Below are 11,033 nucleotides of genomic sequence, written 5' to 3' on the forward strand. Positions count from 1 at the left end.
GGGGGACTGGCACCAAGGGGGCCTTCAGCCATTTCCAGAGCCCAAGACCTGCTTGCCTTCTGACCTGATGAGTTGGACTGGGGGAAGCAGGGCCCTTGTGGTGACCTTCCCTTCTAGCCTGGACTGGGCTGGGAATTCCTCGGGGCCATTGGATTTCTGGCCTCTCCTGCCTGCTTTCAACCCCCTGGATGAGATGGACCCCCAGAGTGGGCCCCGAGGCCCCCTGAGGGGGATGAAGCAGCAGCAGCAGCAGCACCTTGTGCATCTGGCCAAGGTCGCTTGGCCTCGCGGGAGCTTCTGTCCCCACGCCCCGGCTGCTCTCAGAGCTCTTCTGTGTCAGCCCAACGCTTGTCCACAGAGAACGGCCAGGCAGTTCCAGACTGGGACTTTGGGCCGTGATGAAGGAGGTGCAGTCCAAAGACCAAGGGGTGACCTGGCCAAGCGGTCAGCTGTTCTGCGAGAGGCCTTGCCTTGCCCCGCCCCCTCACAGCAGGTGGACCATGCTGGGGAGCTTCTGGTTTCTACCCACAAGCAAACAGGCAGGCCTCAAATGAACAGCGTTTAGCATGCTTTTGTTGGCCTGCTGAGGGTGGCTTGTATGCTGGGAAGGCATAGACTACTGTAATGGGCTCAGTATGGGCTGCCTCTGAAGACTATTCAGAAGCTTCAGCAAGTTTACAATGTAACAGAAAGATGATTGGTTGGCCTAAGCAACATGTCTTGCCACTATCGAAGGAAACCCACTGACATTCTGGCATAAATCAAACTGCTTTGTGTTACCTTTAAGGCCCCAAATAACGGGGGGGGGGGGACAGCAGCGTCAGGACCACTTGCTCTCAGAGGAGGCTGCCTGCCCTTTGTGCGCTCATCCCTTTGCTTTCACAAGCGAGGGGGCTGGGCAAGTCAGGAGCTTGCTGGGGCTGGCACTGAGGAGGAGGAGGAGGCCTGTTGTCCCCAGCAGCAACCAAGCTGCCCATTGATTGCGCGCTTCCTCCATGGAGTGCTGAGCCTCAGACGGCAAGCGCTGCTGCTGAGCATTTTCAGCAAGCAAGGCGACCCCACCCCATGGGGTGCTGAACACAGCAGTGTCCCCTGCATGGCACCTCTCAGCAGCCCCGTGATCTAAGACGGGCACAGAGAGAGAGAGAGAGAGAGAGAGAGATGTCTGGGGAAAATGTTGCCAGAACTGTGGGGCTTCAGCCTTTGGGGCAGTGACGCATTTGCACCAACTCCTCCTGCTGATCCCACCCATTTTCTGGGCGGCATGCCTCCCTCCCATCCCAAGTGGCCCACCTCAACGGCATTCTCGTTGCATATGTGCCAGGGGTTAGGTGCCAGGTGCTTATGTGCCAGGGGTTCTTTTGGAATACACATGGGACACAAAGCTCTGCTGTCACTCTGGGACTGACTGGGAGGGGCACAATATGTACAGGACACCCCAATAAACAGGCAGAACACAACCATCAGTGGGCCCTGGAGAGAGACCAAGGCAGGAGGAGGGTAGAGGCACAAGAGAAAGTGGCCCCCACTGCTAGCTGCAGTTGGAGATGCAAAGTGCCCCCCCCCCCTCCAATTCTCCCAGTTTCACTTCTGAGTCCAGCATTCTGGCACCCCTTCCCTCTGGGGTTTGGAGAGCATGCCAAGTTCCCCCCAGAGGGGCCTGGAGGCAGGTTGTGTGGCGGATCTGTCTGTCCCCCTCGTGGGTCCCCTCGTCTCCTATGGGAGGTTCTGTGCCTGCTCCTGCAGAGGCAGCCAGCCCGCCAGCCATGGAAGCAGGATCCTGCCCTGATAACCACTCAGTGTGGCTGGGCCAGCCAGGGAATGTGGTCCTGAAGGCGAACCCCCCCCCCCCCCATGACCACCACCAGTTCGTAACAAACCACACAAATCAGCCACTTCATAGGATCTCCTTTACTGCCCCCCGTGTGGAGAGGCCACAGTTTCATACTGCCTGTTTTTACAAACACTTCATGTTATTTACATGTAATGGTTTAGTGTTTTGCCTCCCAAGAAGCAGAGATGGTCTGGGCAGCTCAATCTGAAAGTGACTCCTGGCCCCCACCCCAGTTCTGCAAGCCCTGGAATCACAGCCACACACGGAATATGGACACCAGCTCGGCCAAGCAAGGACGCCGCGGTGCAAAACAAAATCTGGAGATGAGAAGAAAAGACGATGGCAAGGAGAAATGGGATGTCTCACTTTACATGAAGCAAATTAAGATTGGAGATGAGGAGGAACGTCTTGCTGTGCCTGAGAGGGATACTGGGGGCGGGGGGAGCAAGGCGGCGCGGGCGCATCAGAAGACCCAGCAGATGTGACTCCCAAAGGTCCCGCTAAGCCCCTTATTGCTTCCAGAAGAGAGTAAAGCACCTTTCACGGACCCCAGAATTGGCACCCCTAAAGAAGAGGAACATGTGAGCCAACCCCGCCCATGGGGAGGGCAGGAGGAAAGTCGCCACGGAGCCCTGGCAGGGATGCTGGAATCACAACCTCTGGCCTCTGGCTCTAGCAGCAGCATCGGCAGAACTTGCTCCCCCCCCCCGCCCCCGCCCCCGCCCCCGCGAGACTAGGTCCTGCCACAGTCAGTCCCTGCAGAGCAGGGTCCCTGCGCGAGGAGCTCTGCCTCCCGGGCCCAGCCCCTCTCGCAGGCCCCAGAGCCCCTGGCTCCATCCACGCCCTGGCCCAAGTGCTCCACTGAGTGTGCCCAGGGAAGGGGCAGGGTCACAGGTCTGCCTGCATCCACACTGCTGTGCCACTTCCCCCAGCAGGGGCACAAGATCCACGACAACCGGGAAGAACGGTCAAATGGACATCCAGCAACGCTAAAATAAAATGAAGAAAAAGAACGGGATGGGATGAGGGAGAAGAATTCACACGTGAAATGAAGCCGTCCGATTAAGCCAGTGAAGCCACAGCTCTGCCTGCAGCCGTATTCCCCCCCCCCCCCGACCTTCACCTGGACACTCAACTCAGGGCACTGCCCAGCGGGGGAGAATCAACTTCCCCAGCAGGCTGATGGGCAGGGAGACCCTCGCGGAGTGCCCAGCCCCTGTCATAGTGAAGGAGACCCTTCCACTCTGCATGCAGAGCCCACCTGCTTTCCCTCCCGAGTATCCATGCTCCTGCACCACTTCATGAAAGCTCCCAAAAGCCACTGCAGGACGTTACCTTTGGAGGCAGCCGTGGTGGAGGAGCAGCTGCCTCTGGGCCTCCTCTCAGACCCATCCAGGACTTGCCAGCTTCAGAAAACCAGGCCAGGAGTTCTCCCACGGACCAGGGGGCATCTCTGGAGGGGTGGGGAGGAGAGGCCTGAGAGAAAGAGTGCAGGTTATTACCAAGGCCAAAAAACCAAAGGGAAAGCTGAGGCAGAAAGGAAAGTCTGGCTTCTGCAAGGCAGGTCAGCACTGGCCTGCACTGACCTGTGGATCGCCAGTGCTGGGCAAAGGAGATGGGGCTGGACGTCACCCCCTCCTGCCTCTGGGAGAGCCACCCACAGGCAATCAGGGGCCCAAACCTCCTCAGCGGTGGCCTCTGCTGAGCCCCGTAGGACAGGCAGCGTCTACCAGCTGTCTGCCAAGGCTGAGCTCACCACAGGCACTTCCCAGGCACACAAGGGGAGGGGGGAGGAGGCAGAGAGAGAGAGAGGCAGAGAGAGAGAGAGAGAGAGAGAGAGAGAGACAGAGAGAGGGACATGCAACAGCAGCCTGCAGCACTGCAAGATTCCCCAGGAAGCAGAGCCCACAAGCCAAGCACGATGGGAAGGAGCAGCATGAAGAGGCAGGCAGGCAGGCAGGCAGGCAGGAGGAGCCGGCAGGGCACGAGGCAGGCAGGCCCATCCTCCAGCCCGCGCCAGCGGGCACTTACAGTCGGGGTGCCAAGTCCACGCAGTCGAGAGGAGGCCAGCTGAGGCACAGCCTGGGGAGCAGAGAGCAGTTTCCCAGTGCGACCAGTCCAAGGCAACCACTCCAGGGGCTTGCCAGCGCAGCGAGGGCTGTGGGAATGTCTCTGGGGTGCCAGGCCAGTCTGGGGTCCTTCCTTCTTCCTTCCCTCTGCGGTGGGAGCAGGGCTGAAGGCACATCGTAAGGGTCCTTTCCTCCCGGGAGGGACTGCAGTTGGCACAAAACCTGCTCGCTGGTCAGGGTACAAGGCGACCCCGAGGCTTCTGGTTCCTCCTGGGGGGGTGGGGGGTGTCACACGGCCGGCTTTGCTCCCTGGCAGGTGATACGAACAGAACCGAGGTGCAGCGAGGGCTGCCGGGGGTGGGGGGGTGGGTTGGTGCTCACTTGCTCTTCTCTCTCAATATACAAATACTGTCAGAACAATCCTATAATAATATATATTAATATATTTCATCTAGTCTTTTTGGTTAAACTTTAGGCACTGCTTTGGAAGAAAATGAGTTTTAATAAAAATTATAAAAACCAACAACAGTAAGTATTCTTCAGGTTAGCCAGCAGCTTTGCCACATGCAGAGCAGGATAAATGTGATCTCGGGCTTCTGGAGGCGGGTGGGCTTCATGCCGCGGACTGCGGCTCAAGGCGCTTGGGCTGCCTTCCTTCCCACCCGCAGTTTTCGGCAGTGGCGGCAGCAGCGGCGGCAGCACAGGTGCTTGGCCCAGTCGCGTATCTGCGCCCGTAAGCCGACGAGGAGTAAGAGGAAGAAGAGAAGGACATGGAGAAGCCGGAGCCCGTGGCATCGAAGCTCCCACGCCTGGACCCTTGCCTCGACCCGGTTCTTGACCCTGACCGAGAGCCGGAGGTGGAGCCGGAGCCGCTGACGTTGTAGGGGCTGTAATAACCTTTGCTGGACTGGGAGGAGGCTTCCAACAAGCGCAGGCCACTCCCTTCCTCAACCATGCTCCTATCCATGGCGTCCTTGTAGGAGATCTTGAGCTTGGTTTTGGGACAGGTCAAGTACTTGGAGTAGGTGTTCACATCCCGCAACTTCTGCGCTGTGCGCGCATCTATGGTGCCCTTCTGCAGAGCTTCGTCTAGCGAGACCCGGCCGGTTGCCTCGGGCTCAATTAATCCACCCGTCAGGTACTGGACTTCCAGAAACCGCTGCCCAGCCTCATAGTACAGCCAGCCTTTCTTTAAGGCCTGTGCCGCAGACATCTTGGACTTGGTTCTTGGGTCTTCAAAACCGTGGAAAGCTTTCTGAGCCAGGTTGATCCTGTCCACCATGATCTTGTCCACCAGGCCTCTGTTGACGGCATCCGCAACGGTGAACTTCTCCCCAGAGCTGGGGTCGATGATCCCCCCGGTGCAGGCCTGGGCCTCCAGCAGCCTCTGCCCAGTGATGTTGTCCACGAGGTTGCGGTGCATGGCCTCCGTGATGGACACTTTCTCCAGGGTGTCTGTGTCCAGGATGCCAGCCACGGGGCCCGTCTCTTCCGCCGGGTCACTCCAAGAGGCCAACTGGCCTCGGACATGGGCGGGGCTTATGGGGTAAGAGGAGGAGGAGCCCACAGAGGACGATCTGGATCGGAAGCCGCCCACATTGCCCGACAGCATGTCGGCAAACTCCGTGATGGACAAGGTGCCGGAGCGATACTGGTCGAGGGCAGACTGGTCTATCAGCCCCTTTGCGATGGCATCGTCAATGTCATACTGGCGCCCGGATCGCCGGTCAATGATCATGGACTTGACAACCCCGTCCGACGAGGAAATGGTGATCTCCTCCCATTCACACTCCTGTTCAGAGAGCTCCAGGTAGGTTTGGTGGTCAATGAGGCCTTTGCGGTAGGCTTCATAAACAGACATTTCCTTCCCAGTCTCTGGATCGACAATCACCACCCTGCGTTTGCGGACAGAGGACTTGGAGGAGGTCTTCCTCTCCCGCTTCTTCTCCTTCAGGGGCAACAGACAAAGGCCGGTCTCTGGGTCTGTGATGCACCTTTCCATCAGTTGCAGGTAGGTCAGATTCTCCTCCGTGTTGGGGTCAAAGAAGCCCTTGGTGTCGTCACTCGGGTCTAGCAGGATCCCGTTCATTTCCTCATCAAACAGGCCTCTCTTGTAGGCAACCTCCACAGGCAAGCGATGGCTCTCCTCGGGATCAATAATGCCTCCTGTAGCAATCTGCGCTTCCAGCAACCGGATCCCGTGGTCCTTCAGGATTAGCCCCTTCTTCATGGCTTGGAAGAGGGAGATCAGTTTGCCCGAGTAGGGATCCTTGTAGCCTGTCACGGCCCTCTCTGCAGAAAGCAGCTTGTCCTTGAACTCGGGGCCCACAATGCCCATGCGCACCGACTCCTCCACAGTCAGTTTGAGGCCCTTGATGGGGTCGATGACGTACCCGGTGGCTGCCTGGGCTTCCAGCAGCTCAAAGGCCGTGCCGGGGCGAATGATGCCTTTCTTCATGGCCTGGTAGACAGACAGTCTCTCCTTTGAGGAATCCACATAGACGCCTGCTATGCAGCTGGTGCCCTCCAGGAACTTCTGCAGGCTTCTGGAGACCTCCTCCACGGATGTTAAGCCCTCCTGGAGGCGCTGCGCAGTGGCTTCATCCATGACCTTGGACCGCACCAGCTCCTCCACAGAGATCTGCTTCCGGAGGCCTCTGAAGGTCAGCTTCCGAGTCTCACCCAGGGGCAGCAGGAGGTGGCCGGTGGCCTCGTCTTTCTTGCACCGCTTGAGGATCTGCGCGTAGCTGAGCTTCTCCTCTGTGGAAGGGTCCACGTAGCTGCGGACCTCACTGGGCTCCGTGAGTCTTTCGTAAGTCTCTCTGTTGAAGTAGCCACGATGATAGGCTGTCTCCAAGGGCAGGTGGAAGCCCAGGTGGGGATCTACAATGCCCCCTGTGGCCAACTGAGCATCCAGCAGTCGGAGGGCTTCTTCGGAAGGGATGAGCTCTTTCTTCATGGCCTGGAACAGAGAGATTTTCTGCTCACTGTAGGGGTCCCGGTAGCCAGTCACAGCTCTCTCCGCAGACAAGAGTCGATCGTGCATCTCTGGGCCCACCACCCCTTTCCGGACAGCCTCGTCTACTGTTAGCATCTCATTTTTGATGGGGTCAACAATGAAGCCGGTGGCAGCCTGGGCTTCCAGCAAGGGTCGCGCCACCTCGGGACCGATCAGGCCTTTCTTCAGAGCCTGGTAGATGCCGAGCTTCTGCTTGCTGGACGGGAGGGAGATGCCAGCGACACAACCGGTGCCGTAGAGATACTTCCAGGTCGTTTCTATCTCTAGAATCTCCCGGATGGTCTTGGAGCCTTGCTTCAGTGTGTTGTAGATCTCCAGGGAGATGATCCTGGCCTCATACAGGTCTTCAGCAGTGATGCGGTGCCGGACATAGTCGTAGGAGACGAGGTCTTGCTGGCGGATGATCTCCGTTTTCTCTATGATTTCGATGATGATGATGATCATGCGCTCCTTGGTCACCTGGCCGGAGCGGAACTCCTCCATCAGCCGCTTGCGCTGCTCCTCGGGGATCAGGTTGGAGTGCATGATGTCCCACAGGGACATGGAGGAGCCGGCCATGCCTCCGACTGGAATGTCAACCTGTGTGTCCTCAAACACCTTTTTGGTCTCTGCCTCCGTGTAGACTTGGGTGGTCTCTACCACGGCAGGTCTCTCAGGTTGCTTCAGGACCAGGAGGTAGAGGCCAGTCTCGGGGTCCTCAATGCACCTCTCCTTCAGTTGCAAGTAGGTCAGATTCTCCTTCGTATTGGGGTCAAAAAAGCCCTTGGTGTCATCTGCAGGGTCTGAGAGGGTTCGGTTCATGGCTTCATCAAAGTAGCCTCGCTTGTACGCAACTTCCACGGGGAGGCGGTGACTGTGCACGGGGTCGATGATGCCCCCCGTGGCGACCTGGGCCTCCAAGAGGCGGATGGCGTGTTCCCTCACGATCAGCCCCTTCTTCATGGCCTCAAAGAGGGAAATGGTGTTCCCAGAGTAAGGATCTTTGTACCCAGTGACGGCCTTTTCTGCAGAAAGCAGTTTCTCGTGCAGCTCTGGTCCCACCAGGCCGGCTTTCACGGCCTCGTTCACGTACAGCCTCTGGTTCCTGATGGGGTCGACCAGGAACCCGGTGGCTGCCTGGGCCTCCAGGAGAACAGCAGCAGTGCTGGGCAAGAGCAGATTTCTCCTCATGGCCTCATAGAGGCTCAGCCTCTCCTTGGTCCCTTCCACATAGACTCCAGCGATGCAGGCACTCCCCTGCAGGGACTGCTTGACGGCCTCCACCTCCGAGAGGTCTTTCACAGACTTGCGCCCTTCCTTCAGCTGTTCGTACTGGGCCTTGCTCAGGATCCTGGATTCCAGCAGTTCGTTCGCAGGCACAGGGGCTCGCAAGCCACTGAAGGTCAGCTTCTCTTGCCTCTTGGCTTCAGCCTCTTCAATGATGGTGATTATGATTTTGATGACCCGCTCAATAGTGACCTTGCCCGACTTGTACTGTCGGATCAGCTCCCTCTTTTGCTCCTCGGTGAAATATTCCGAGTGAATCAGCTCCCAGATTGTCACGGTCTTGCCCTTCAAGCTGCCAGCTGCCACCTCTACTGTGGCTTTGTCAAAGGACTCCTTGGCCTGGCTGTCCGAGTAGATTTCCTCCTGCTGCAGGCGGATGGCCTGGTCCGAGAGTGGGAGCAAGTAGAGGCCGGTCTGCTTGTCCACTCGGCATTTCTTCTGCAGCTGCGCATAGGTGACCTCTTCCTGGCTGCTGGGGTCATAGTAGAGCCTGGCCTCATCGGCTGGAGCAGACAGCATCTGGTTCATCTCCTCGCTGAAGTAGCCTCGCTTGCAGGCCGCCTCGAGGGGGAGGCGGTGGCTGTGCACGGGGTCGATGATGCCCCCGGTGGCAAGCTGAGCATCCAGCAGCCGGATCCCGCTGCTCTTGGGGAGGAGCCCTTTCTGCAGTGCCTGGAAGAGAGAGACCACCTGCCCCGTGTAGGGGTCCCTGTAGCCAGTCACGGCCTTCTCTGCAGAGAGCAGCTTTTCGTGCAGCTCGGGCCCAACCGTGCCGGCTCTCACCGCCTCCTCGACAGAGAGCCTCTTGTTCCTCACTGGGTCCAGGATGTACCCAGTTCCAGCCTGGGCCTCCAGCAGGTTGAGGGCCACCTCTGGCCTCAGGAGGTTCTTCTTCAGGGCGTCACTGAGTAAGAGCTTCTGGCCAGAGGATTCGACCAAGATGCCCGCCACGGCACTGCTGCCCTGCAGATACCTTTGAATGGAGTCCATGCCGGCAACATCCTTCACGGACGTCTTCCCCTGCTGAAGCTGGCCGTAAAGGTCTGGGTCAAGGACTTTACTCTCCACCAGCTCGGCTGCTGGGACTGGAGCTCGGAGGCCCTCAAAGCAGAGCTGGCTCTTCTTCTCGCTCTCCTCCACCACTGTGATGACCAGTCGGATTATCTTCTCCACGGTGATCTTCCCAGTCTTGTACTGGCGCAGCAGGTCCTGCCTCTGCTCCTCTGTGAAGTACTCCGAGGTGATGATTTCCCAGATGGTTACTGTCTTCCCCTTAAATCTGCCAAAGGGTGAAGACACGGTGGCTTTCTGGAAGACGTCTTTGGCCTCTCGGTCTGTGTAGGCCAGGCCCCCCGCAGCGGCTTTGCCCGTCAGCGGCAGGAGGAAGAGGCCCGTCTCAGGGTCCTTCACACACCTCTCCATCAGCTGCAGGTAGGTCAAGTTCTCCTGGGTGTTGGGATCAAAGAAGCCCTTGGTGTCATCCGCTGGGTCAGACAGGACCTGCTGCATCTCTGCATCAAAATAGCCGCGCTTGAATGCCGCTTCCACGGGGAGGCGGTGGCTGTTGATGGGGTCTATGATGCCGCCGGTAGCGATCTGTGCCTCCAGCAGGCGGATGCCGTGGTCCCTCACAATGAGGCCCTTCCTCATGGCCTGGAAGAGGGAGATCTTGTCCCCCGTGTAGGGGTCCTTATAGCCAGTCACAGCCCTCTCGGCAGACAGCAGTTTGTTGTGCAGCTCTGGCCCGACCACGCCTTCTTTTACGGCCTCGTTGACGGACATCCTCCTGTTCTCCACGGGGTCTACAATGAAACCGGAGGCAGCCTGTGCCTCCAGCAGGATGAGAGAAGTGCCAGGGCTCAGCAGCTGATGCTTCCAGGCCTGGTAGATGCTCATCTTCTCGTTGGCTGGCTTAATCAGCAGGCCAGCGATGCTGCTTGTTCCTCTCAGGTACTGCTGGATGTCATCTCTTTGAGACAGCTGCTCGGTGGTCACCGTCCCTTTGGCCAGCTTCTCCAGGTTCTCCCTGCTCAAGATGCCAGCCTCTGCCAGCTTCCGGGCAGGTACTTTATGCCGGATGCCCTCAAAGGCCAACTCTGGCTCACCGTTTTGAGCAACGCCATCCACCGCATCTCTCCCATTGGGCACGGCTTTCAGAGGAGGTGCTTGGAGGGAAGGAGCCGCAGCCTCCCGAGGCAGGTCGTCTGTCTGGATCATCATCTCCCGGGTCTGAGCCAGGGCCACGCGGTGCTCCTCCTGCAGGCGCTCCAGTCTCTCCCTCAGCTTCTGGTTCTCCTCAGCAAGCCGCTGCTCCTGTTGCCGCCGCTGCTCCTCCAGCCGCTGCAGCTCCTCCTGCTTCTGGCGGACGTTGGCCTCCGCCTCCGCCTGCCTCACCCGGGCCTCCTCCAGGCTGGCTCTCAGGCGCTGCTTCTCCTGCTCCATCTCCTGCTGCTGCTGCTCCTGCGCCTGCCTCAGGCTCTGTGCTTTGCCCACTTCGGCTTGGAAGAGCTTCTCCAGCTTGGTCTTCTCTTCCTCAACGAACTTCTCCTTCTGCAGGAGGGCGTCCTTCTCCACCAGGAAGGTCTGCTGCAGCATCTGTGCCTCCTGCCGGAGCTGCTCCTCCTGGGCAGTCTGCATCTGGGGAGGAAAGCAGAAAGGAGGGTGCTGATGAAGAGCTGGTGCCAAAGGAGGGGGCGGCTTCAGAGGAGGGGGCTGGCGGCGGAGCAGGGATCAGCACGCCCAGGGCCCACCTCGGTCACACACAAGGGGCAGGAGGGCAGCAATTCAGTGCTCCAGGGCGGGGGGAGCTGCTCTGATCCCACTCAGTGAAAAGTCACAAGGTACC

At 58.8% G+C, this 11,033-nt stretch overlaps 1 protein-coding gene across 1 annotated transcript in view; it reads right to left on the reverse strand.

Moving 5' to 3' along the window:
* Window positions 1–11,033, reverse strand: part of LOC143844965 (plectin-like) — a 148,113-nt gene that overhangs the window by 53,147 nt on the left and 83,933 nt on the right. Inside the window, 2 exon segments of the mRNA XM_077352856.1 lie at window positions 3,170–3,310; window positions 4,520–10,825. Of these exon segments, the coding sequence (XP_077208971.1) occupies window positions 3,170–3,310; window positions 4,520–10,825 (6,447 nt within the window).

This window comes from Paroedura picta, chromosome 9 (genome assembly GCF_049243985.1).
Source record: "Paroedura picta isolate Pp20150507F chromosome 9, Ppicta_v3.0, whole genome shotgun sequence".
Classification (NCBI taxonomy): Eukaryota; Metazoa; Chordata; class Lepidosauria; order Squamata; family Gekkonidae; genus Paroedura; species Paroedura picta.